We start from the raw sequence: 21,896 nt of genomic DNA, 5'->3' as shown, positions 1-21,896 counted from the left end.
ATTAGTGTCAGCTACTTACTGTTGTACTGTGCTTTTCTTTCTTCTTAGTGTTTATAGAGTTTTAAAGTCTCACAGTAATGAGACTTTTCACAATAATGAGTCTCTCTCTGTCTCAGCTCTCTCTCTCTCTCTGTCTCAGCTCTCTCTCTCTCTCTCTCTCTCTCTCTCTCTCTCTCTCTCTCTCTCTCTCTCTCTCTCTCTCTCTCTCTCTCTCTCTCTGTCTCAGCTCTCTATCTCTCTCTCTCTCAGCTGTTTCTCTCTCCGTCTCAGCTGTTTCTGTCTCAGCTCTCTCTCTCTGCCTCAGCTCTCTCTCTGCTCTCTCTCGCTCAGCTCTCTCTCGCTCAGCTCTCTCTCGCTCAGCTCTCTCTCGCTCAGCTCTTTCGGTCCCTGTCTCAGCTCTCCCTGTCTCAGCTCTCCCTGTCTCAGCTCTCTCTGTCTCAGCTCTCTCTCTCGCTCAGCTCTCTCTCTCTCAGCTCTCTCTTGCTCAGCTCTCTCTCTCTCTCTGCTCTCTGTCTCAGCTCTTTCTGTCTCTGTCTCAGCTCTCTCTCTTAGCTCTTTCTCGCTCTCTCTCAGTTCTCTCCCGCTCTCTCTCAGCTCTCTCCCGCCCTCTCTCAGCTCTCTTTCTCTCTTGCTCTCTCTCGGTTTCAGCTCTCTCTCTTGGCCTCTCTTAGCTCTCACTCTCTCTGCCTCTGTCTCAGCTCTGTCTCAGCTCTGTCTCAGCTCTGTTTCAGAGAGGAAAGGAGGGGAGGGAGGATAGAGAGGAGTAAAGGAGACGCCATAACTTCTCTGCTCCACTCTTCTCTCTCACAGCCATGGCTACAGCTTCTTTTCCAGTCCTCTTCTTCTTCCAAAGCCTTCCTTTAGGTCTCATAAGAGCTTCTCATTGGATGGTTCTGTGACGTATGAGGAGGAGAACAGAGAGCTTTCGGCAGGCAGTTAAGAGGCTTTTTTCTCTACAGATTCAGGCTTAGTTGGTTAGTTATCCGTGATTGGTTAAACATGCTGAAAAAGAGAGTTGGTCATGTCCGTAGGATTTCCACTGTTTCTGTGAACCAGTCTCTGGTTTAGCCATGTTGTGGTCACTGATATGCTGTTTCTGTGAACCAGTCTCTGGTTTAGCCATGTTGTGGTCACTGATATGCTGTTTCTGTGAACCAATATCTGGTTTAGCCATGTTGTGGTCACTGATATGCTGTTTCTGTGAACCAGTCTCTGGTTTAGCCATGTTGTGGTCACTGATATGCTGTTTCTGTGAACCAGTCTCTGGTTTAGCCATGTTGTGGTCACTGATATGCTGTTTCTGTGAACCAGTCTCTGGTTTAGCCATGTTGTGGTCACTGATATGCTGTTTCTGTGAACCAGTCTCTGGTTTAGCCATGTTGTGGTCACTGATATGCTGTTTCTGTGAACCAGTCTCTGGTTTAGCCATGTTGTGGTCACTGATATGCTGTTTCTTTGAACCAGTCTCTGGTTTAGCCATGTTGTGGTCACTGATATGCTGTTTCTGTGAACCAGTCTCTGGTTTAGCCATGTTGTGGTCACTGATATGCTGTTTCTGTGAACCAGTCTCTGGTTTAGCCATGTTGTGGTCACTGATATGCTGTTTCTGTGAACCAGTCTCTGGTTTAGCCATGTTGTGGTCACTGATATGCTGTTTCTGTGAACCAGTCTCTGGTTTAGCCATGTTGTGGTCACTGATATGCTGTTTCTGTGAACCAGTCTCTGGTTTAGCCATGTTGTGGTCACTGATATGCTGTTTCTGTGAACCAGTCTCTGGTTTAGCCATGTTGTGGTCACTGATATGCTGTTTCTGTGAACCAGTCTCTGGTTTAGCCATGTTGTGGTCACTGATATGCTGTTTCTGTGAACCAGTCTCTGGTTTAGCCATGTTGTGGTCACTGATATGCTGTTTCTGTGAACCAGTCTCTGGTTTAGCCATGTTGTGGTCACTGATATGCTGTTTCTGTGAACCAGTCTCTGGTTTAGCCATGTTGTGGTCACTGATATGCTGTTTCTGTGAACCAGTCTCTGGTTTAGCCATGTTGTGGTCACTGATATGCTGTTTCTGTGAACCAGTCTCTGGTTTAGCCATGTTGTGGTCACTGATATGCTGTTTCTGTGAACCAGTCTCTGGTTTAGCCATGTTGTGGTCACTGATATGCTGTTTCTGTGAACCAGTCTCTGGTTTAGCCATGTTGTGGTCACTGATATGCTGTTTCTGTGAACCAGTCTCTGGTTTAGCCATGTTGTGGTCACTGATATGCTGTTTCTGTGAACCAGTCTCTGGTTTAGCCATGTTGTGGTCACTGATATGCTGTTTCTGTGAACCAGTCTCTGGTTTAGCCATGTTGTGGTCACTGATATGCTGTTTCTGTGAACCAGTCTCTGGTTTAGCCATGTTGTGGTCACTGATATGCTGTTTCTGTGAACCAGTCTCTGGTTTAGCCATGTTGTGGTCACTGATATGCTGTTTCTGTGAACCAGTCTCTGGTTTAGCCATGTTGTGGTCACTGATATGCTGTTTCTGTGAACCAGTCTCTGGTTTAGCCATGTTGTGGTCACTGATATGCTGTTTCTGTGAACCAGTCTCTGGTTTAGCCATGTTGTGGTCACTGATATGCTGTTTCTGTGAACCAGTCTCTGGTTTAGCCATGTTGTGGTCACTGATATGCTGTTTCTGTGAACCAGTCTCTGGTTTAGCCATGTTGTGGTCACTGATATGCTGTTTCTGTGAACCAGTCTCTGGTTTAGCCATGTTGTGGTCACTGATATGCTGTTTCTGTGAACCAGTCTCTGGTTTAGCCATGTTGTGGTCACTGATATGTTGTTTCTGTGAACCAGTCTCTGGTTTAGCCATGTTGTGGTCACTGATATGCTGTTTCTGTGAACCAGTCTCTGGTTTAGCCATGTTGTGGTCACTGATATGCTGTTTCTGTGAACCAGTCTCTGGTTTAGCCATGTTGTGGTCACTGATATGCTGTTTCTGTGAACCAGTCTCTGGTTTAGCCATGTTGTGGTCACTGATATGCTGTTTCTGTGAACCAGTCTCTGGTTTAGCCATGTTGTGGTCACTGATATGCTGTTTCTGTGAACCAGTCTCTGGTTTAGCCATGTTGTGGTCACTGATATGCTGTTTCTGTGAACCAGTCTCTGGTTTAGCCATGTTGTGGTCACTGATATGCTGTTGCTGTGAACCAGTCTCTGGTTTAGCCATGTTGTGGTCACTGATATGCTGTTTCTGTGAACCAGTCTCTGGTTTAGCATTGTTGTTGGGTTGTTGTGGTCACTGATATGCTGTATTAACTCATTGACTGTCTCTTCTTGAAAAACATGTTGAAAGATTATTTCAACTTATACTAATAACAACTCAAATAAAATAGATTATTTTCCCGAACTGACAGAGTAATACCAGGTGGTTGGGAAGTCAAGTCATCATTGGAAAATCAAAAGAAATCAGCCAAGACCTCAGAAAAATAATTATAGACCTCCACAAGTCTGATTCATCCTTGGGAGCAAATTCCAAATGCCTGAAAGTACCACGTTCATCTGTACCAGTAATAGTATGCAAGTATAAACACCGTAGGACCACGCAGCCGTCATACTGCTCAGGAAGGAGACGCGTACTGTCTCCTATAGATGAACATACTTTGGTGCGAAAAGTGCAAATCAATCACAGAACAACAGCAAAAGACCTTGTGAAGATGCTGGAGGAAACCGGTACAAAAGCATTTATATCCACAGTAAAACGAGTCCTATATCGACATAACCTGAAAGGCCGCTCAGCAAGGAAGCAGCCACTACTCCAAAACCGCAATAAAAAAAGCCAGACTACCGTTTGCAACTGCACATGGGGACAAAGATGGGACTTTTTTGGAGAAATGTCCTCTGGTCTGATGAAACAAAAATAGGACTGTTTGGCCATAATGACCATCGTTATGTTTGGAGGAAAAAGGGGGATGCTTGCAAGCCGTGAAGCAGCATCATGTTGTGGGGGTGCTTTGCTGCAGGAGGCACTGGTGCACTTCACAAAATGGATGGCGTCATGAGGATAGAAAATGTGGATATATTGAAGCAACATCTCAAGACATCCGTCAGGAAGTTAAAGCTTAGTTGCAAATGGTTCTTCCAAATGGACAATGACCCCAAGCATACTTCCAAAGTTGTGGCAAAATGGCTTAAGTACAACAAAGTCAAGGTATTGAAGTGGCCATCGCAAAGCCATGACCTCAATCCTACAGAACATTTGTGGGCAGAACTGAAAAAAGCGTGTGTGTGCAAGGAGGCCTACAAACCTGACTCAGTTACACCAGCTCTGTCAGGAGGAATGGGCCAGAATTCACCCAATTTATCATGGGACGCTTGTGGAAGGCTACCCAAAACGTTTGACTCAAGTTAAACAATGTAAAGGCAATGCTGCCAAATACTATTTGAGTGTATGTAAACTTATTACCCTCTGGGAATGTGATGAAAGAAATTAAAGCTGAAATAAATCACTCTGCTATTATTCTGACATTTCACATTCTTAAAATAAAGTGGTGATCCTAACTGACCTGAGACAGGGACTTTTTACTAGGATATTAAATGTCAGGTCAAATACTGAGTTTAAATATATTTGGCTAAGGTGTATGTAAACTTACGACTTCAACTATATATGACAAATACAATTTTATTTGATGGAATGTTATAAACAGACTTCTAAGGGGGGGGGCAGTTTATGGAATTCACCTTTGAACTAAAAGCACTGGGTCAGCAGATCACAGAGGCCTTCTCTTTAGAGCTAACAAAAGCAGATCTAAGAGGGGTGTTCTAACGAATGTGTGCAAGATGACAACTGACAAAACCTTTGTAGACAACAGAGAGAATGGGAGGTATTACCTGAGAGGTTCCTAGATGGTTTGGGTCCATTATCCCTGTAGACCATCTTTTGTTTCCAAAAAGTGTGAATGAGAGTGTTCCCAACAGAGCGGCAGTAGTATTTAAGCCAGATATGAAGTGCTAAGAGGTGTAGCCGCGACCCAGCGGCGGCTCGGGGCCAGAGATAATTGGCTGCTTCTCAGATCCGGTCAGGGTGTTGATTAGCTCTAGAAAATCCTGTTTCATCATCTCTGACCCTTTTTTTGATGGCATTTGATCCCACATGCACTACGACAGCAGCAGCCCTTGGCTGATGATGTAGGACGGACGGAAGAAATCCTGTGATATCCTTCATCGAAGTCCACCAGGATGAAGGAGCAGGAACCTCTGGAAGCAGGTGGGTGAAACTGTTGGTCAACAGAATGGGATCACCCAAAGTATTTCAGACCCATTCATTCCTTGTGCTGGGCTTACGGTGTGTGTCATACCTCCACTGGGAGGCAGGTTCAGTACCTCCACAGGGTGGCAAGATCAGTAGCTGCTCTTAAAGCGTCCTTGCTCCTTTCTTTCTTCAAGGGGGGGTAGGATCGGTGCAGCTCCCACATGGGATGAAACGGTCATAGTCTCTGGAGGTGGTTGCTGCCAGTTTCCCCAGAATGACAGAATGGCAGATAGTGGTAGATGCCATTTTGGAATAACTCCATGCATAGGTTGGTGAGGAATCAGCTAAAAGTCAATCCATCCACACCGTGTGATAGTAAGTTAGTTAGATTGAATCACACAGTTGTAGGCAGTAAGCCAGAACCCAACCACAGACTAGAACCCAGCCAGCACTAGGACCCACAATAAACACAATGCAGTTCACAAAACTGGCCAGCATAACAACAGCACGGAGAGAGTGGTGACTTACTCAATGTGATTAAATGGTGGGGCCCATCAAAACAGCAATGCAACAGAGGTCGAGCTACCAGTATGATAGCCAGGAGAGAAGCACCTTGGGGGAGAGGTAGTTTTCAGTACAGGCCAGTGGAAAGTCCGCAGCCTCCCCATACTTCAACAGTCCCCAGCCTCCCCATACTTCAACAGTCCACAGCCTCCCCATACTTCAACGGTCCACAGCCTCCCCATACTTCAACAGTCCCCAGCCTCCCCATACTTCAACAGTCCACAGCCTCCCCATACTTCAACGGTCCACAGCCTCCCCATACTTCAACAGTCCACAGCCTCCCCATCCTTCAACAGTCCACAGCCTCCCCATACTTCAACAGTCCACAGCCTCCCCATACTTCAACAGTCCACAGCCTCCCCATACTTCAACAGTCCACAGCCTCCCCATACTTCAACAGTCCCCAGCCTCCCCATACTTCAACAGTCCACAGCCTCCCCATACTTCACAACAGTCCACAGCCTCCCCATACTTCAACAGTCCACAGCCTCCGAAATACTTCACAACAGTCCACAGCCTCCCCATACTTCACAACAGTCCACAGCCTCCCCATATTTCAACAGTCCACAGCCTCCGAAATACTTCATAACAGTCCACAGCCTCCCCATACTTCACAACAGTCCACAGCCTCCCCATCCTTCAACAGTCCACAGCCTCCCCATCCTTCAACAGTCCACAGTCTCCCCATACTTCAACACTCCACAGCCTCCCCATATTTCAACAGTCCACAGCCTCCTCATACTTCACAACAGTCCACAGCCTCCCCATACTTCAACAGTCCACAGCCTCCCCATACTTCAACAGTCCACAGCCTCCCCATACTTCAACAGTCCACAGCCTCCCCATACTTCAACAGTCCCCAGCCTCCCCATACTTCAACAGTCCACAGCCTCCCCATACTTCACAACAGTCCACAGCCTCCCCATACTTCAACAGTCCACAGCCTCCGAAATACTTCACAACAGTCCACAGCCTCCCCATACTTCACAACAGTCCACAGCCTCCCCATATTTCAACAGTCCACAGCCTCCGAAATACTTCATAACAGTCCACAGCCTCCCCATACTTCACAACAGTCCACAGCCTCCCCATCCTTCAACAGTCCACAGCCTCCCCATCCTTCAACAGTCCACAGTCTCCCCATACTTCAACACTCCACAGCCTCCCCATATTTCAACAGTCCACAGCCTCCCCATACTTCACAACAGTCCACAGCCTCCCCATACTTCACAACAGTCCACAGCCTCCCCATATTTCAACAGTCCACAGCCTCCCCATACTTCAACAGTCCACAGCCTCCCCATACTTCACAACAGTCCACAGCCTCCCCATATTTCAACAGTCCACAGCCTCCCCATACTTCAACAGTCCACAGCCTCCCCATACTTCACAACACTCCACAGCATACTCCAACAGTCCACAGCCTCCCCATACTTCAACAGTCCACAGCCTCCCCATACTTCAACAGTCCACAGCCTCCCCATACTTCAACAGTCCACAGCCTCCCCATACTTCAACAGTCCACAGCCTCCCCATACTTCAACAGTCCACAGCCTCCCCATACTTCAACAGTCCACAGCCTCCCCATACTTCAACAGTCCACAGCCTCCCCATACTTCAACAGTCCACAGCCTCCCCATACTTCACAACAGTCCACAGCCTCCCCATACTTCAACAGTCCACAGCCTCCCCATACTTCAACAGGCAATACTTTGGTCCAAGACCCTATTCGCTATATAGTGCACTACTTTGGTCCAGGGCCTATAGGGAATATGGTGCACTACTTTGGTCCAGGGCCTATAGGGAATATGGTGCACTACTTTGGTCCAGGGTCTATAGGGAATATGGTGCCCTACTTTGGTCTACGCCTATAGGGAATAGGGTGCACTACTTTGGTCCAGGGCCTATAGGGAATATGGTGCACTACTTTGGTCCAGGGCCTATAGGGAATAGGGTGCACTACTTTGCTCCAGGGTCTATAGGGAGTAGGGTGCACTACTTTGGTCCAGGGCCTATAGGGAATAGGGTGCACTACTTTGGTCCAGGGTCTATAGGGAGTAGGGTGCACTACTTTGGTCTAACGCTATAGGGAGTAGGGTGCACTACTTTGGTCTAAGCCTATAGGGAATATGGTGCACTACTTTGGTCTAAGCCTATAGGGAATAGGGTGCACTACTTTGGTCTAAGCCTATTGGGAGTAGGGTGCACTACTTTGGTCTACGCCTATAGGGAATGGGGTGCACTACCTTGGTCTAACCCAAAAGGGAATAGGGTGCACTACTTTGGTCTAAGCCTATAGGGAATAGGGTGCACTACTTTGGTCTAAGCCTATAGGGAGTAGGGTGCGCTACTTTGGTCTAAGCCTATAGGGAGTAGGGTGCACTACTTTGGTCTAAACCTATAGGGAATAGGGTGCCATTTGGGACTCCCTGACTCCCATCTGATCCCCTCAACAATAATGTAAAACTCACTTTACCTAATATTTCAAAAATACTCTCTCTCCCCGTCCCTCTCTCTCCCCGTCCCTCTCTCTGCCCGTCCCTCTCTCTCCTCGTCCCTCTCTCTCTCCCCGTCCCTCTCTCTCCCCGTCCCTCTCTCTCCCCGTCGCTCTCTCTCCCCGTCCCTCTCTCTCCCTGTCCCTCTCTCTCCCCGTCCCTCTCTCTCCCTGTCCCTCTCTCTCCCTGTCCCTCTCTCTCCCCGTCCTTCTCTCTCTACCCGTCTCTCCCTCTCTCCCCGTTCTTCTCTCTCTCCCTGTCCCTCCCTCTCTCCCCGTCCTCCCCTCTCTCTCCACGTCCCTCTCTCTCCCTGTCCCTCTCTCTCCCCGTCTCTCTCTCTCCCCCGTCCTCCTCTCTCTCTCCCTTCCCCACTCCTCCTCTCTCTCCCCCTTCCCCACTCCTCCCCTCTCTCCCCCCTCTCTCTCTCCCTTCCCCACTCCTCCCCTCTCTCCCGTCCTCCTCTCTCCCTTCCCCACTCCTCCTCTCTCTCCCCTTCCCCACTCCTCCCCTCTCTCTCCCCTTCTCCCCTTCCCCACTCCTCCCCTCTCCCCGTCCTCTCTCTCCCTCCCCACTCCTCCCTCTCTCCCCCTCCCCACTCCTCCCTCTCTCCCCGTCCTCCTCTCTCTCCCTTCCCCACTCCTCCTCTCTCTCTCCCCCTTCCCCCACTCCTCCCCTCTCTCCCCGTCCCTCTCTCTCTCCCTTCCCCACTCCTCCCATCTCTCCCTGTCCTCCTCTCTCTCTCCCCCCCCCCACTCCTCCTCTCTCTCCCCCTTCCCCACTCCTCCCCTCTCTCCCCGTCCCTCTCCTCCCTTCCCCACTCTTCCCATCTCTCCCCGTCCTCCTCTCTCTCTCCCTTCCCCACTCCTCCTCTCTCTTCCCCTTCCCCACTCCTCCCCTCTCTCCCCGTCCCTCTCTCTCCCTTCCCCACTCCTCCCATCTCTCCCCGTCCTCCTCTCTCTCTCCCTTCCCCACTCCTCCCCTCTCTCCCCATCCCTCTCTCTCTCCCTTCCCCACTCCTCCCATCTCTCCCCGTCCCTATCTCCCTTCCCCCACTCCTCCCCTCTTTCTCCCTGTCCCTCTCTCCCCCCCATCCTCCCTCTCTCCCCATCCTCCCTCTCTCCCCACGTCCCTCTCTCTCCCCGTCCCTCTCTCTCCCCGTCCCTCTCTCTCCCTGTCCCTCTCTCTGCCCGTCCCTCTCTCTGCCCGTCCCTCTCTCTCCCGTCCCTCTCTCTCTCCCCCCGTCCCTCTCTATCCCTCGTCCTCTCCCCCGTCCCTCTCTCCCCCGTCCCTCTCTCTCTCGTCCCTCTCTCTCCCCGTCCCTCTCTCTCCCCGTCCCTCTCTCTCCCTGTCCCTCTCTCTCCCTGTCCCTCTCTCTCCCTGTCCCTCTCTCTCCCCGTCCTTCTCTCTCTACCCGTCTCTCCCTCTCTCCCCGTTCTTCTCTCTCTCCCTGTCCCTCCCTCTCTCCCCGTCCTCCCCTCTCTCTCCCCGTCCCTCTCTCTCCCTGTCCCTCTCTCTCTCCCCGTCCTCCCCTCTCTCTCCCTGTCCCTCTCTCTCCCCGTCTCTCTCTCCCCGTCCTCCTCTCTCTCTCCTTCCCCACTCCTCCTCTCTCTCCCCCTTCCCCACTCCTCCCCTCTCTCCCCGTCCCTCTCTCTCTCCCTTCCCCACTCCTCCCCCTCTCTCCCGTCCCTCTCTCTCCCTTCCCCACTCCTCCCATCTCTCCCCGTCCTCCTCTCTCTCTCCCTTCCCCACTCCTCCTCTCTCTCCCCTTCCCCACTCCTCCCCTCTCTCCCCGTCCCTCTCTCTATCCCTTCCCCACTCCTCCCGTCCCTCTCTCTCTCCCTTCCCCACTCCTCCCATCTCTCCCTGTCCTCCTCTCTCTCCCCCCTTCCCCACTCCTCCCCTCTCTCCCCGTCCCTCTCTCTCCCTTCCCCACTCCTCCCATCTCTCCCCATCCTCCTCTCTCTCTCCTTCCCCACTCCTCCTCTCTCTCTCCCTTCCCCACTCCTCCCCTCTCTCCCCATCCCTCTCTCTCCCTTCCCCACTCCTCCCATCTCTCCCCGTCCCTATCTCCCTTCCCCACTCCTCCCCTCTCTCCCCGTCCCTCTCTCTCCCCGTCCCTCTCTCTCCCCGTCCCTCTCTCTCCCGTCCCTCTCTCTCCCGTCCTTCCCCCCACTCCTCCCCTCTCTCCCCCGTCCCTCTCTCTCCCCGTCCCTCTCTCTCCCCGTCCCTCTCTCTCCCTGTCCCCTCCCTCTCTCCCCATCCTCCCCTCTCTCTCCCCATCCCCCCTCTCCCTCTCCCCGTCTCTCTCGCCCGTCCTCCTCTCTCTCTCCCTTCCCCACTCCTCCTCTCTCTCCCCCTTCCCCACTCCTCCCCTCTCTCCCCGTCCCTCTCTCTCCCCCTTCCCCCACTCCTCCTCTCTCTCCCCATCCCTCTCTCTCCCCGTTCTCCCCTCTCTTCCGTCCCTCTCTCTCCCGTCTCTCTCTCTCCCGTCCTCCTCTCTCTCCCCCCTTCCCCACTCCTCATCTCTCTCCCCCTTCCCCACTCCTCCCCTCTCTCCCCGTCCCTCTCTCCCCCTTCCCCACTCCTCCTCTCTCTCCCCCTCCCTCTCTCTCCCCGTCCTCCCCTCTCTCCCCGCCCCTCTCTCTCCCCGTCCCTCTCTCTCCCCCTTTCCCACTCCTCCCCTCTCTCCCCCCGTCCTCCTCTCTCTCTCCCTTCCCCACTCCTCCTCTCTCTTCCCCTTCCCCCACTCCTCCCTCTCTCTCCCCGTCCTCCTCTCTCTCTCCCTTCCCCACTCCTCTCCTCTCTCCCCCTTCTCCACTCCTCCTCTCTCTCCCCCGTCCTCCCCTCTCTCCCGTCCCTCTCTCTCGCCGTCCTCCTCTCTCTCTCCCTTCCCCACTCCTCCTCTCTCTCCCCCTTCCCCACTCCTCCCCTCTCCCCCGTCCCTCTCTCTCCCCCATCCTCTCCTCTCTCCCCCTTCCCCACTCCTCCTCTCTCCCCCTTCCCCACTCCTCCCTCTCTCCCCCGTCCCTCTCTCTCCCTTCCCCACTCCTCCCATCTCTCCCCATCCTCCTCTCTCTCTCCCTTCCCCACTCCTCCTCTCTCTCTCCCCTTCCCCACTCCTCCCCTCTTTCCCCGTCCCTCTCTCTCTCCCTTCCCCACTCCTCCCTCTCTCCCCGTCCTCTCTCTCCCCGTCCCTCTCTCCCTTCCCCCACTCCTCCCCTCTCTCCCCGTCCCTCTCTCTCCCCGTCCCTCTCTCCCTTCCCCACTCCTCCCCCTCTCTCCCTGTCCCTCTCTCCCCCGTCTCTCTCTCTCCCCGTCCCTCTCTCCCCTCCTCTCCCCCCGTCCTCTCTCTCCCTGTCCCTCTCTCCCCCGTCCTCCCCTCTCCCTGTCCCTCTCTCCCCCTCTCTCTCCCCCGTCCTCCTCTCTCTCCCCCTTCCCCACTCCTCCCCTCTCCCCCCGTCCCTCTCTCTCCCCCTTCCCCACTCCTCCTCTCTCCCCCTCCCTCTCTCTCCCCCATCCTCCCCTCTTTCCCCGTCCCTCTCTCTCCCCGTCCCTCTCTCTCCCCTTCCCTCTCTCTCCCCCCTTCCCTCTCTCTCCCCTTTTCCCCTCCTCCCCTCTCTCCCCGTCTTCCTCTCTCTCTCCCCTTCCCCCCTCCTCCTCTCTCTCCCTTCCCCACTCCTCTCCTCTCTCCCCCTTCTCCACTCCTCCTCTCTCTCTCCCCCTCCCCTCTCTCTCCCCGTCCTCCTCTCTCTCCCGTCCCTCTCTCTCCCCGTCCTCCTCCTCTCTCTCCCTTCCCCACTCCTCCTCTCTCTCCCCCCTTCCCCAATCCTCCTCTCTCTCCCCCCTTCCTCTCCTCCTCTCTCTCCCCCTTCCCCCCTCCTCCCCCTCTCTCCCGGTCCCTCTCTCCCCCATCCTCTCCTCTCTCCCCCTTCCCCACTCCTCCTCTCTCTCCCCCTTCCCCCACTCCTCCCCTCTCTCCCCCCTTCCTCTCCTCTCTCCCTCTTCCCCACTCCTCCTCTCTCTCCCCCTTCCCCACTCCTCCCCTCTCTCCCCGTCCCTCTTCCCCCTTCCTCTCCTCTCTCCCCCCTCCCCACTCCTCCTCTCTCCCCTTTCCCACTCCTCCCCCTCTCTCCCCGTCCTCTCCTCTCTCCCCCGTCCTCTCTCTCCCCTTCCCCACTACCTCCTCTCTCTTCCCCTTCCCCACTCCTCCCCTCTGTCCCCCGTCCCTCTCCTCTCTCCCCCTTCCCCACTCCTCCCCTCTCTCCCCGTCCTCCCCTCTCTCCCGTCCCTCTCTCTCCCCGTCCTCCTCTCTCTCTCCCTTCCCCACTCCTCCTCTCTCTCCACCTTCCCCACTCCTCCCTCTCTCTCCCCGTCCCTCTCTCTCTCCCCGTCCCTCTCTCTCCCCGTCCTCCCCTCTCTCCCCACTCCTCCCCTCTCTCCCCATCCTCCGCTCTCTCCCGTCCCTCTCTCTCCCCGTCCTCCTCTCTCTCTCCCTTCCCCCACTCCTCCTCTCTCTCCCCCTTCCCCACTCCTCTCTCTCCCCCGTCCCCACTCCTCCCTCTCTCTCCCTGTCCTCCTCTCTCTCTCCCTTCCCCACTCCTCCTCACTCTCCCCCTTTCACACTCCTCCCCTCTCTCCCCGTCCTCTCCTCTCTCCCCCTTCCCCACTCCTCCTCTCTCTCCCCCTTCCCCACTCCTCCTCTCTCTCCCCTTCCCCACTCCTCTCTCTCTCCCCGTCCCTCTCTCTCCCCGTCCTCCCTCTCTCCTCACTCCTCCCCTCTCCCCCGTCCTCCCCTCTCTCCCCGTCCTCCTCTCTCTCTCTCTTTCCCCACTCCTCCTCTCTCTCCCCTTCCACACTCCTCCCCTCTCTCCCCGTCCTCTCCTCTCTCCCCCTTCCCCACTCCTCCTCTCTCTCCCCCTTCCCCACTCCTCCTCTCTCTCCCCCTTCCCCACTCCTCCACTCTCTCCCCCTTCCCTCTCTCCCCCCTCTCCCTCTCCCCTCTCCCCACTCCTCTCTCTCCCCTTCCCCACTCCTCCCCCTCCCCTCCCTCCTCCTCTCTCTCCCCCTTCCCCACTCCTCCTCTCTCTCCCCCTTCCCCACTCCTCCCCTCTCCCCCGTCCCTCTCTCTCTCCCCGTCCCTCTCTCTCCCCCGTCCCTCTCTCTCCCCGTCCTCCCCTCTCTCCCGTCCCTCTCTCTCCCCGTCCTCTCTCTCTCCCTTCCCCACTCCTCCTCTCTCTCCCCTTCCCTACTCCTCCCCTCTCTCCCCGTCCTCCCTCTCTCCCCGTCCTCCCCTCTCTCCCGTCCCTCTCTCTCCCCGTCCTCCTCTCTCTCTCCCTTCCCCACTCCTCCTCTCTCTCCCCTTCCCTACTCCTCCCCTCTCTCCCCGTCCTCTCCTCTCTCCCCCTTCCCCACTCCTCCTCTCTCTCCCCCTCCCTCTCTCTCCCTCCCTCCTATCTCTATAGATGCAGTCAACATGTGGAACATCAGTCCAGAGGAGAGGTTGAAACATGATAAACAGTTTAACTCTTTGACACCTGTCCTGGGATACATTTCGGGTGAGTCTCCAAATCACATACCTGACTTGACCGTGTATCTAACAGGTCCAGGTGTGTGTAGAAAACAGGTGTGTGTGTATATCTAACAGATGTGTGTGTGTGTGTATAACAGGTGTGTATCTAACAGGTGTGTGTGTGTGTATCTAACATGTGTTTGTGTGTATGTATCGAACAGGTGTGTGTGTGTGTGTGTGTGTGTGTGTGTGTGTGTGTGTGTGTGTGTGTGTGTGTGTGTGTGTGTGTGTGTGTGTGTGTGTGTGTGTGTGTGTGTGTGTGTGTGTGTGTGTGTGTGTGTGTGTGTATCTAACAGGTGTGTGTGTGTGTCTAACAGTTGTGTGTGTGTGTGTATCTAACAGGTGTGTGTGTGTGTGTGTGTGTATCTAACAGGTGTGTGTGTGTATCTAACAGGTGTGTGTGCGTGTGTGTGTCTAACAGGTGTGTGTTGTGTTGTGTAGGTGAACAGGCGAGTCAGTTCTTCCTCCAGTCTGGTCTTCCTCCTTCAGTCCTGGCTGAGATCTGGTGAGAAAACACACACCCCGGCCCCCTGGTGGAAACACACCCTGTCCCCCCCGAGGTGGAAACACATCCCGGCCTCCCACCTGGGTGGATAGACCCCCCCCCCCATGGGTCCTGTTGTTAGAGCGGTGCTGTGTGTCCTGTCATTAGAGTGGTGCTGTGTGTCCTGTTGTTAGAGTGGTGCTGTGTGTCCTGTTGCAAGAGTGGTGCTGTGTGTCCTGTCATTAGAGTGGTGCTGTGTGTCCTGTCATTAGAGTGGTGCTGTGTGTCCTGTTGTTAGAGCGGTGCTGTGTGTCCTGTCATTAGAGTGGTGCTGTGTGTCCTGTTGTTAGAGTGGTGCTGTGTGTCCTGTCATTAGAGTGGTGCTGTTGTTAGAGCGGTGCTGTTTGTCCTGTCATTAGAGTGGTGCTGTGTGTCCTGTTGTTAGAGCGGTGCTGTTTGTCCTGTCGTTAGGGTGGTGCTGTGTTTCCTGTCATTAGAGTGGTGCTGTGTGTCCTGTTGTTAGAGCGGTGCTGTTTGTCCTGTCGTTAGGGCAGTGCTGTCGTTAGAGTGGTGCTGTGTGTCCTGTCATTAGAGTGGTGCTTTGTGTCCTGTTGTTAGGCGGTGCTGTGTGTCCTGTCATTAGAGCGGTGCTGTGTGTCCTGTCATTAGAGTGGTGCTGTGTGTCCTGTCGTTAGAGTGGTGCTGTTGTTAGAGTGGTGCTGTGTTTCCTGTCATTAGAGTGGTGCTGTGTGTCCTGTCATTAGAGTGGTGCTGTGTGTCCTGTCATTAGAGCGGTGCTGTTGTTAGAGCGGTGCTGTGTGTCCTGTCATTAGAGTGGTGCTGTGTGTCCTGTCATTAAAGTGGTGCTGTGTGTCCTGTCATTAGAGTGGTGCTGTGTGTCCTGTTGTTAGAGCGGTGCTGGGTGTCCTGTCATTAGAGCGGTGCTGTGTTTCCTGTCATTAGAGTGGTGCTGTGTGTCCTGTTGTTAGAGCGGTGCTGTCATTAGAGTGGTGCTGGGTATCCTGTTGTTAGAGTGGTGCTGTGTGTCCTGTTGTTAGAGTGGTGCTGGGTATCCTGTCATTAGAGCGGTGCTGTGTGTCCTGTCATTAGAGCGGTGCTGTGTGTCCTGTCATTAGAGTGGTGCTGTGTGTCCTGTTGTTAGAGCGGTGCTGTGTGTCCTGTCATTAGAGCGTTGCTGTGTGCCCTGTCGTTGGAGTGGTGCTGTGTGTCCTGTCATTAGAGCGGTGCTGTTGTTAGAGCGGTGCTGTTGTTAGAGTGGTGCTGTGTGTCCTGTCATTAAAGTGGTGCTGTGTGTCCTGTCATTAGAGTGGTGCTGTTGTTAGAGTGGTGCTGTGTGTCCTGTCATTAGAGTGGTGCTGTGTGTCCTGTCATTAGAGTGGTGCTGTGTGTCCTGTCATTAAAGTGGTGCTGTGTGTCCTGTCATTAGAGTGGTGCTGTTGTTAGAGTGGTGCTGTGTGTCCTGTCATTAGAGTGGTGCTGTTTGTCCTGTCATTAGAGTGGTGCTGTTTGTCCTGTCATTAGAGTGGTGCTGTGTGTCCTGTTGTTAGAGTGGTGCTGTGTGTCCTGTCATTAGAGTGGTGCTGGGTGTCCTGTCATTAGAGTGGTGCTGTGTGTCCTGTCATTAGAGTGGTGCTGTGTGTCCTGTCATTAGAGCGGTGCTGTGTGTCCTGTCATTAGAGTGGTGCTGTGTGTCCTGTCATTCGAGCGGTGCTGTTTTTAGAGTGGTGCTGTGTGTCCTGTCGTTAGAGTGGTGCTGTGTGTCCTGTCATTCGAGCGGTGCTGTTTTTAGAGTGGTGCTTTGTGTCCTGTCGTTAGAGCGGTGCTTTGTGTCCTGTCGTTAGAGCGGTGCTGTTTGTCCTGTCATTAGAGTGGTGCTGTGTGTCCTGTCATTAGAGCGGTGCTGTGTGTCCTGTCATTAGAGTGGTGCTGTGTGTCCTGTCGTTAGAGTGGTGCTGTGTGTCCTGTCATTAGAGTGGTGCTGTGTGTCCTGTCGTTATAGTGGATCTATACTAAATCAGTGTTTATCTAGGCTTTATAACGGCCCCTCTTGCCCTCTATCTCTCCCCCTACTCTCTCTCACCTCCTCTCTCTCTTCTTTCTCTCCTCCCCTCCTCTCCCCCCAGGTCGCTAGCTGATATGGGTAGTGATGGGAGGATGGACCAACTAGAATTCTCTATTGCCATGAAGCTGATTAAACTGAGGCTGCAGGGGCGGGGCCTTCCCCCCTCTCTACCAATCAGCATGAAGCAGCCACCCATTGCCATGCCCAACTCCATAATGAAGTCTTCAGCATGCTTCGGTAGGGCCAGACGGATGGTGACCTCAGTGGTCAGGGCCCGTCTTCATAAAGAGTCTCAGTAGGAGTGGTGATCTAGGATCAGGTCATAAAGAGTCTCAGTAGGAGTGCTGATCTAGGATCAGGTCATAAAGAGTCTCAGTAGGAGTGCTGATCTAGGATCAGGTCATAAAGAGTCTCAGTAGGAGTGTTGATCTAGGATCAGGTCATAAAGAGTCTCAGTAGGAGTGTTGATCTAGGATCAGGTCATAAAGAGTCTCAGTGGGAGTGTTGATCTAGGATCAGGTCATAGTCTCAGTAGGAGTGTTGATCTAGGATCAGGTCATAGTCTCAGTAGGAGTGTTGATCTAGGATCAGGTCATAAAGAGTCTCAGTAGGAGTGTTGATCTAGGATCAGGTCATAAAGAGTCTCAGTAGGAGTGTTGAACTAGGATCAGGTCATAGTCTCAGTAGGAGTGTTGATCTAGGATCAGGTCATAAAGAGTCTCAGTAGGAGTGTTGATCTAGGATCAGGTCATAGTCTCAGTAGGAGTGTTGATCTAGGATCAGGTCATAGTCTCAGTAGGAGTGTTGATCTAGGATCAGGTCATAGTCTCAGGAGTGCTGATCTAGGATCAGGTCATAAAGAGTCTCAGTAGGAGTGGTGATCTAGGATCAGGTCATAAAGAGTCTCAGTAGGAGTGCTGATCTAGGATCAGGTCATAGTCTCAGTAGGAGTGTTGATCTAGGATCAGGTCATAAAGAGTCTCAGTAGGAGTGTTGATCTAGGATCAGGTCATAAAGAGTCTCAGTGGGAGTGTTGATCTAGGATCAGGTCATAAAGAGTCTCAGTAGGAGTGTTGATCTAGGATCAGGTCGTAGTCTCAGTAGGAGTGTTGATCTAGGATCAGGTCATAAAGAGTCTCAGTAGGAGTGTTGATCTAGGATCAGGTCATAAAGAGTCTCAGTAGGAGTGTTGATCTAGGATCAGGTCATAGTCTCAGTAGGAGTGTTGATCTAGGATCAGGTCGTAGTCTCAGTAGGAGTGGTGATCTAGGATCAGGTCATAGTCTCAGTAGGAGTGCTGATCTAGGATCAGGTTGTAGTCTCAGGAGAAGTGTTGATCTAGGATCAGGTTGTAGTCTCAGGAAGAGTGTTGATCTTGGATCAGGTTGTAGTCTCAGTAGGAGTGGTGATCTAGGATCAGGTCATAGTCTCAGGAGTCTTGATCTAGGATCAGGTCATAAAGAGTCTCAGTAGGAGTGCTGATCTAGGATCAGGTTGTAGTCTCAGGAGAAGTGTTGATCTAGGATCAGGTTGTAGTCTCAGGAAGAGTGTTGATCTTGGATCAGGTTGTAGTCTCAGTAGGAGTGGTGATCTAGGATCAGGTCATAGTCTCAGGAGTCTTGATCTAGGATCAGGTCATAAAGAGTCTCAGTAGGAGTGCTGATCTAGGATCAGGTCATAGTCTCAGGAGTGCTGATCTAGGATCAGGTCATAAAGAGTCTCAGTAGGAGTGCTGATCTAGGATCAGGTCATAGTCTCAGTAGGAGTGTTGATCTAGGATCAGGTCATAATGAGTCTCAGTAGGAGTGCTGATCTAGGATCAGGTCATAGTCTCAGGAGTGCTGATCTAGGATCAGGTCATAAAGAGTCTCAGTAGGAGTGGTGATCTAGGATCAGGTCATAGTCTCAGGAATCTTGATCTAGGATCAGGTCATCTCTCTAATTCATTAAGATGTAAAAGTGATCCTCGATCACCACTCCTACTCTGAGATGTTTTGAGAATATTTGGACAGTGGGATAATATCATTCTCTCTACCTCCACAGGTATGGGCTCGATGCCAAATCTGTTCGTCGGCATGCCCGTTCTGACCCCGATGCCCCTTAACCCCACCCTGACCTCTGTGCCCTCCCTGGTTCCCATGACGATGCCCCTGGCCAATGGCAACTCCAGGCTCCTCAACCCATCTCCATTTAGCACCACTCCAGGTAAATATAGTGCAAGATAATACTTACCTGCACAGGACTTTGAAATGTACAATTTAAAAAGGGGAAGGCGATAAGGGTTTGGCATTTGGCAAAGGACATAGTAGTAAACATATTGTTTTCTAGATCTGGGACTCGGCCACAAGTTATTCATTGTATCATACAGTGAAATATGAAGGGGTAATGTATGGTTCAGTATAGTAGAGAGGGGTAATGTATGGTGTTATACAGTCCAGTATAGTAGAGAGGGGTAATGTATGGTTCAGTATAGTAGAGAGGGGTAATGTATGGTGTTATACAGTCCAGTATAGTAGAGAGGGGTAATGTATGGTCCAGTATATTAGGGAGGGGGAATGTATGGTTCAGTATAGTAGAGAGGGGTAATGTATGGTTCAGTATAGTAGAGAGGGGTAATGTATGGTCCAGTATAGTAGGGAGGGGTAATGTATGGTCCAGTATAGTAGGGAGGGGTAATGTATGGTCCAGTATAGTAGGGAGGAGGGTCCAGTAATGGGATGGGTCCAGTATAGTAGGGAGGGGTTAATGGTCCAGTATAGGTCCAGTATAGTAGGGAGGGGTTATGTATGGTCCAGTATAGTAGGGAGGGGTTATGTATGGTCCAGTATAGTAGAGAGGGGTTATGTATGGTGTTATACAGTCCAGTATAGTAGAGAGGGGTAATGTATGGTCCAGTATAGTAGGGAGGGGTAATGTATGGTCCAGTATAGTAGAGAGGGGTAATGTATGGTGTTATACAGTCCAGTATAGTAGAGAGGGGTAATGTATGGTCCAGTATAGTAGAGAGGGGTTATGTATGGTGTTATACAGTCCAGTATAGTAGAGAGGGGTTATGTATGGTTCAGTATAGTAGAGAGGGGTAATGTATGGTCCAGTATAGTAGGGAGGGGTAATGTATGGTCCAGTATAGTAGGGAGGGGTAATGTATGGTGCAGTATAGTAGAAAGGGGTTATGTATGGTGTTATACAGTCCAGTATAGTAGAGAGGGGTTATGTATGGTGTTATACAGTCCAGTATAGTAGAGAGGGGTAATGTATGGTCCAGTATAGTAGGGAGGGGTAATGTATGGTCCAGTATAGTAGGGAGGGGTAATGTATGGTGCAGTATAGTAGAGAGGGGTTATGTATGGTGTTATACAGTCCAGTATAGTAGAGAGGGGTTATGTATGGTGTTATACAGTCCAGTATAGTAGAGAGGGGTAATGTATGGTGTTATACAGTCCAGTATAGTAGGGAGGGGTAATGTATGGTCCAGTATAGTAGAGGGGTTATGCATGGTATTATACAGTCCAGTATAGTAGAGGGGTAATGTATGGTGTTATACAGTCCAGTATAGTAGGGAGGGGTAATGTATGGTCCAGTATAGTAGGGAGGGGTAATGTATGGTCCAGTATAGTAGGGAGGGGTTATGTATGGTCCAGTATAGTAGAGGGGTTATGTATGGTATTATACAGTCCAGTATAGTAGGGAGGGGTAATGTATGGTCCAGTATAGTAGGGAGGGGTAATGTATGGTCCAGTATAGTAGTAACCACAGACCACTTCTCAGTTCCTATGCTTCCTGGCTGATGTTTTGGTGACTTTTGAATGCTGGCGGTGCTTTCACTCAAGTGGTAGCATAAGACTGAGTCTAGAACCCACACAATTGGCTCAGGTAGTGCAGCTCATCCAGGATGGAACATTAATGCGAGCTGTGGCAAGAAGGTTTGCTGTGTCTGTCAGCGTAGTGTCCAGAGCATGGAGGCGCTACCAGGAGACAGGCCAGTACATCAGGAGATGTGGAGGAGGCCGTAGGAGGGCAACAACCCAGCAGCAGGACCGCTACCTCCGCCTTTGTGCAAGGAGGAGCAGGAGGAACACTGCCAGATCCCTGCAAAATGACCTCCAGCAGGCCACAAATGTGCAAATGTGCGGTCAGAAACAGACTCCATGAGGGTGGTATGAGGGCCCGACGTCCACAGGTGGGGGTTGTGCTTACAGCCCAACACCGTGCAGGACGTTTGGTATTTGCCAGAGAACACCAAGATTGGCAAATTCGCCACTGACGCCCTGTGCTCTTCACAGATGAAAGCACGTTCACATTGAGCACATGTGACAGAGTCCGGAGACGCTCGTTCTGCTGCCTGCAACATCCTCCAGCATGACCGGTTTGGCGGTGGGTCAGTCATGGTGTGGGGTGGCATTTCTTTGGGGGGCCGCACAGCCCTCCATGTGCTCGCCAGAGGTAGCCTGACTGCCATTAGGTACCGAGATGAGATCCTCAGACCCCTTGTGAGACCATATGCTGGTGCGGTTGGCCCTGGGTTCCTCCTAATGCAAGACAATGCTAGACGTCATGTGGCTGGAGTGTGTCAGCAGTTCCTGCAAGAGGAAGACATTGATGCTATGAACTGTCCTGCCCGTTCCCCAGACCTGAATCCAATTGAGCACATCTGGGACATCCATCCACCAACGTCACCTTACACCACAGACTGTCCAAGAGTTGGCGGATGCTTTAGTCTAGGTCTGGGAGGAGATCCCCCAGGAGACCATCCGCCACCTCATCAGGAGCATGCCCAGGCGTTGTAGGGAGGTCATACAGGCACGTGGAGTCCACACACACTACTGAGCCTCATTTTGACTTGTTTTAAGGACATTATATCAAAGTTGGATCAGCCTGTAGTGTGTTTTTCCACTTTAATTTTGAGTGTGACTCCAAATCCAGACCTCCATGGGTTGATAAATTTGATTTCCATTGATAATTTTTGTATGATTTTGTTGTCAGCACATTCAACTATGTAAAGAAAAAAGTATTTAATAAGAATATTTCATTCATTCAGATCTAGGATGTGTTATTTTAGTGTTCCCTTTATTTGTTTGAGCAGTGTATATATATATATATATATACCTGTTGTTAGGATGTAATCCGACCTGATATATACAGTGGGGCAAAAAAAGTATTTAGTCAGCCACCAATTGTTCTCCCACTTAAAAATATGAGAGAGCCTGTAATTTTCATATATATATGGGCTGTTAGGATGTAATCAGACCTGTAGTTTTATTTATTGAAAGTTGAATTGAAGTTTAGGGATTCTTTAAATAGCCAGTACTGTACTTCCAACCATCACGATGTACAGCGCCATATTTTCCGTTCAATCCTAACGGAAACCGCAGAGGCTCTTTTTTTTGGGGGGGGGGGGGGGGGATAGAAACACCATAATATTAATCAAATTAATTAAGTACCAATCAAAAGTTTGGACACATCTA

General features: G+C 51.8%; 1 protein-coding gene across 1 annotated transcript in view; it reads left to right on the top strand.

The window, feature by feature from the left end:
- LOC123991477 (intersectin-2-like) overlaps positions 1-21,896 on the top strand; it is a 137,106-nt gene that overhangs the window by 17,950 nt on the left and 97,260 nt on the right. Inside the window, exons 3-7 of the mRNA XM_046293097.1 lie at positions 5,152-5,251; positions 13,758-13,850; positions 14,306-14,369; positions 16,493-16,668; positions 18,475-18,636. Coding sequence (XP_046149053.1) covers positions 5,224-5,251; positions 13,758-13,850; positions 14,306-14,369; positions 16,493-16,668; positions 18,475-18,636 — 523 coding nt within the window. The 5' untranslated portion in view covers positions 5,152-5,223. The remainder of the gene's footprint in view (positions 1-5,151; positions 5,252-13,757; positions 13,851-14,305; positions 14,370-16,492; positions 16,669-18,474; positions 18,637-21,896) is intronic.

Source organism: Oncorhynchus gorbuscha, linkage group LG12 (genome assembly GCF_021184085.1).
Source record: "Oncorhynchus gorbuscha isolate QuinsamMale2020 ecotype Even-year linkage group LG12, OgorEven_v1.0, whole genome shotgun sequence".
Taxonomy (NCBI): Eukaryota; Metazoa; Chordata; class Actinopteri; order Salmoniformes; family Salmonidae; genus Oncorhynchus; species Oncorhynchus gorbuscha.
Note: the sequence above shows the minus strand (reverse complement) of the source record. Positions and strands in the feature narration are given on the sequence as shown.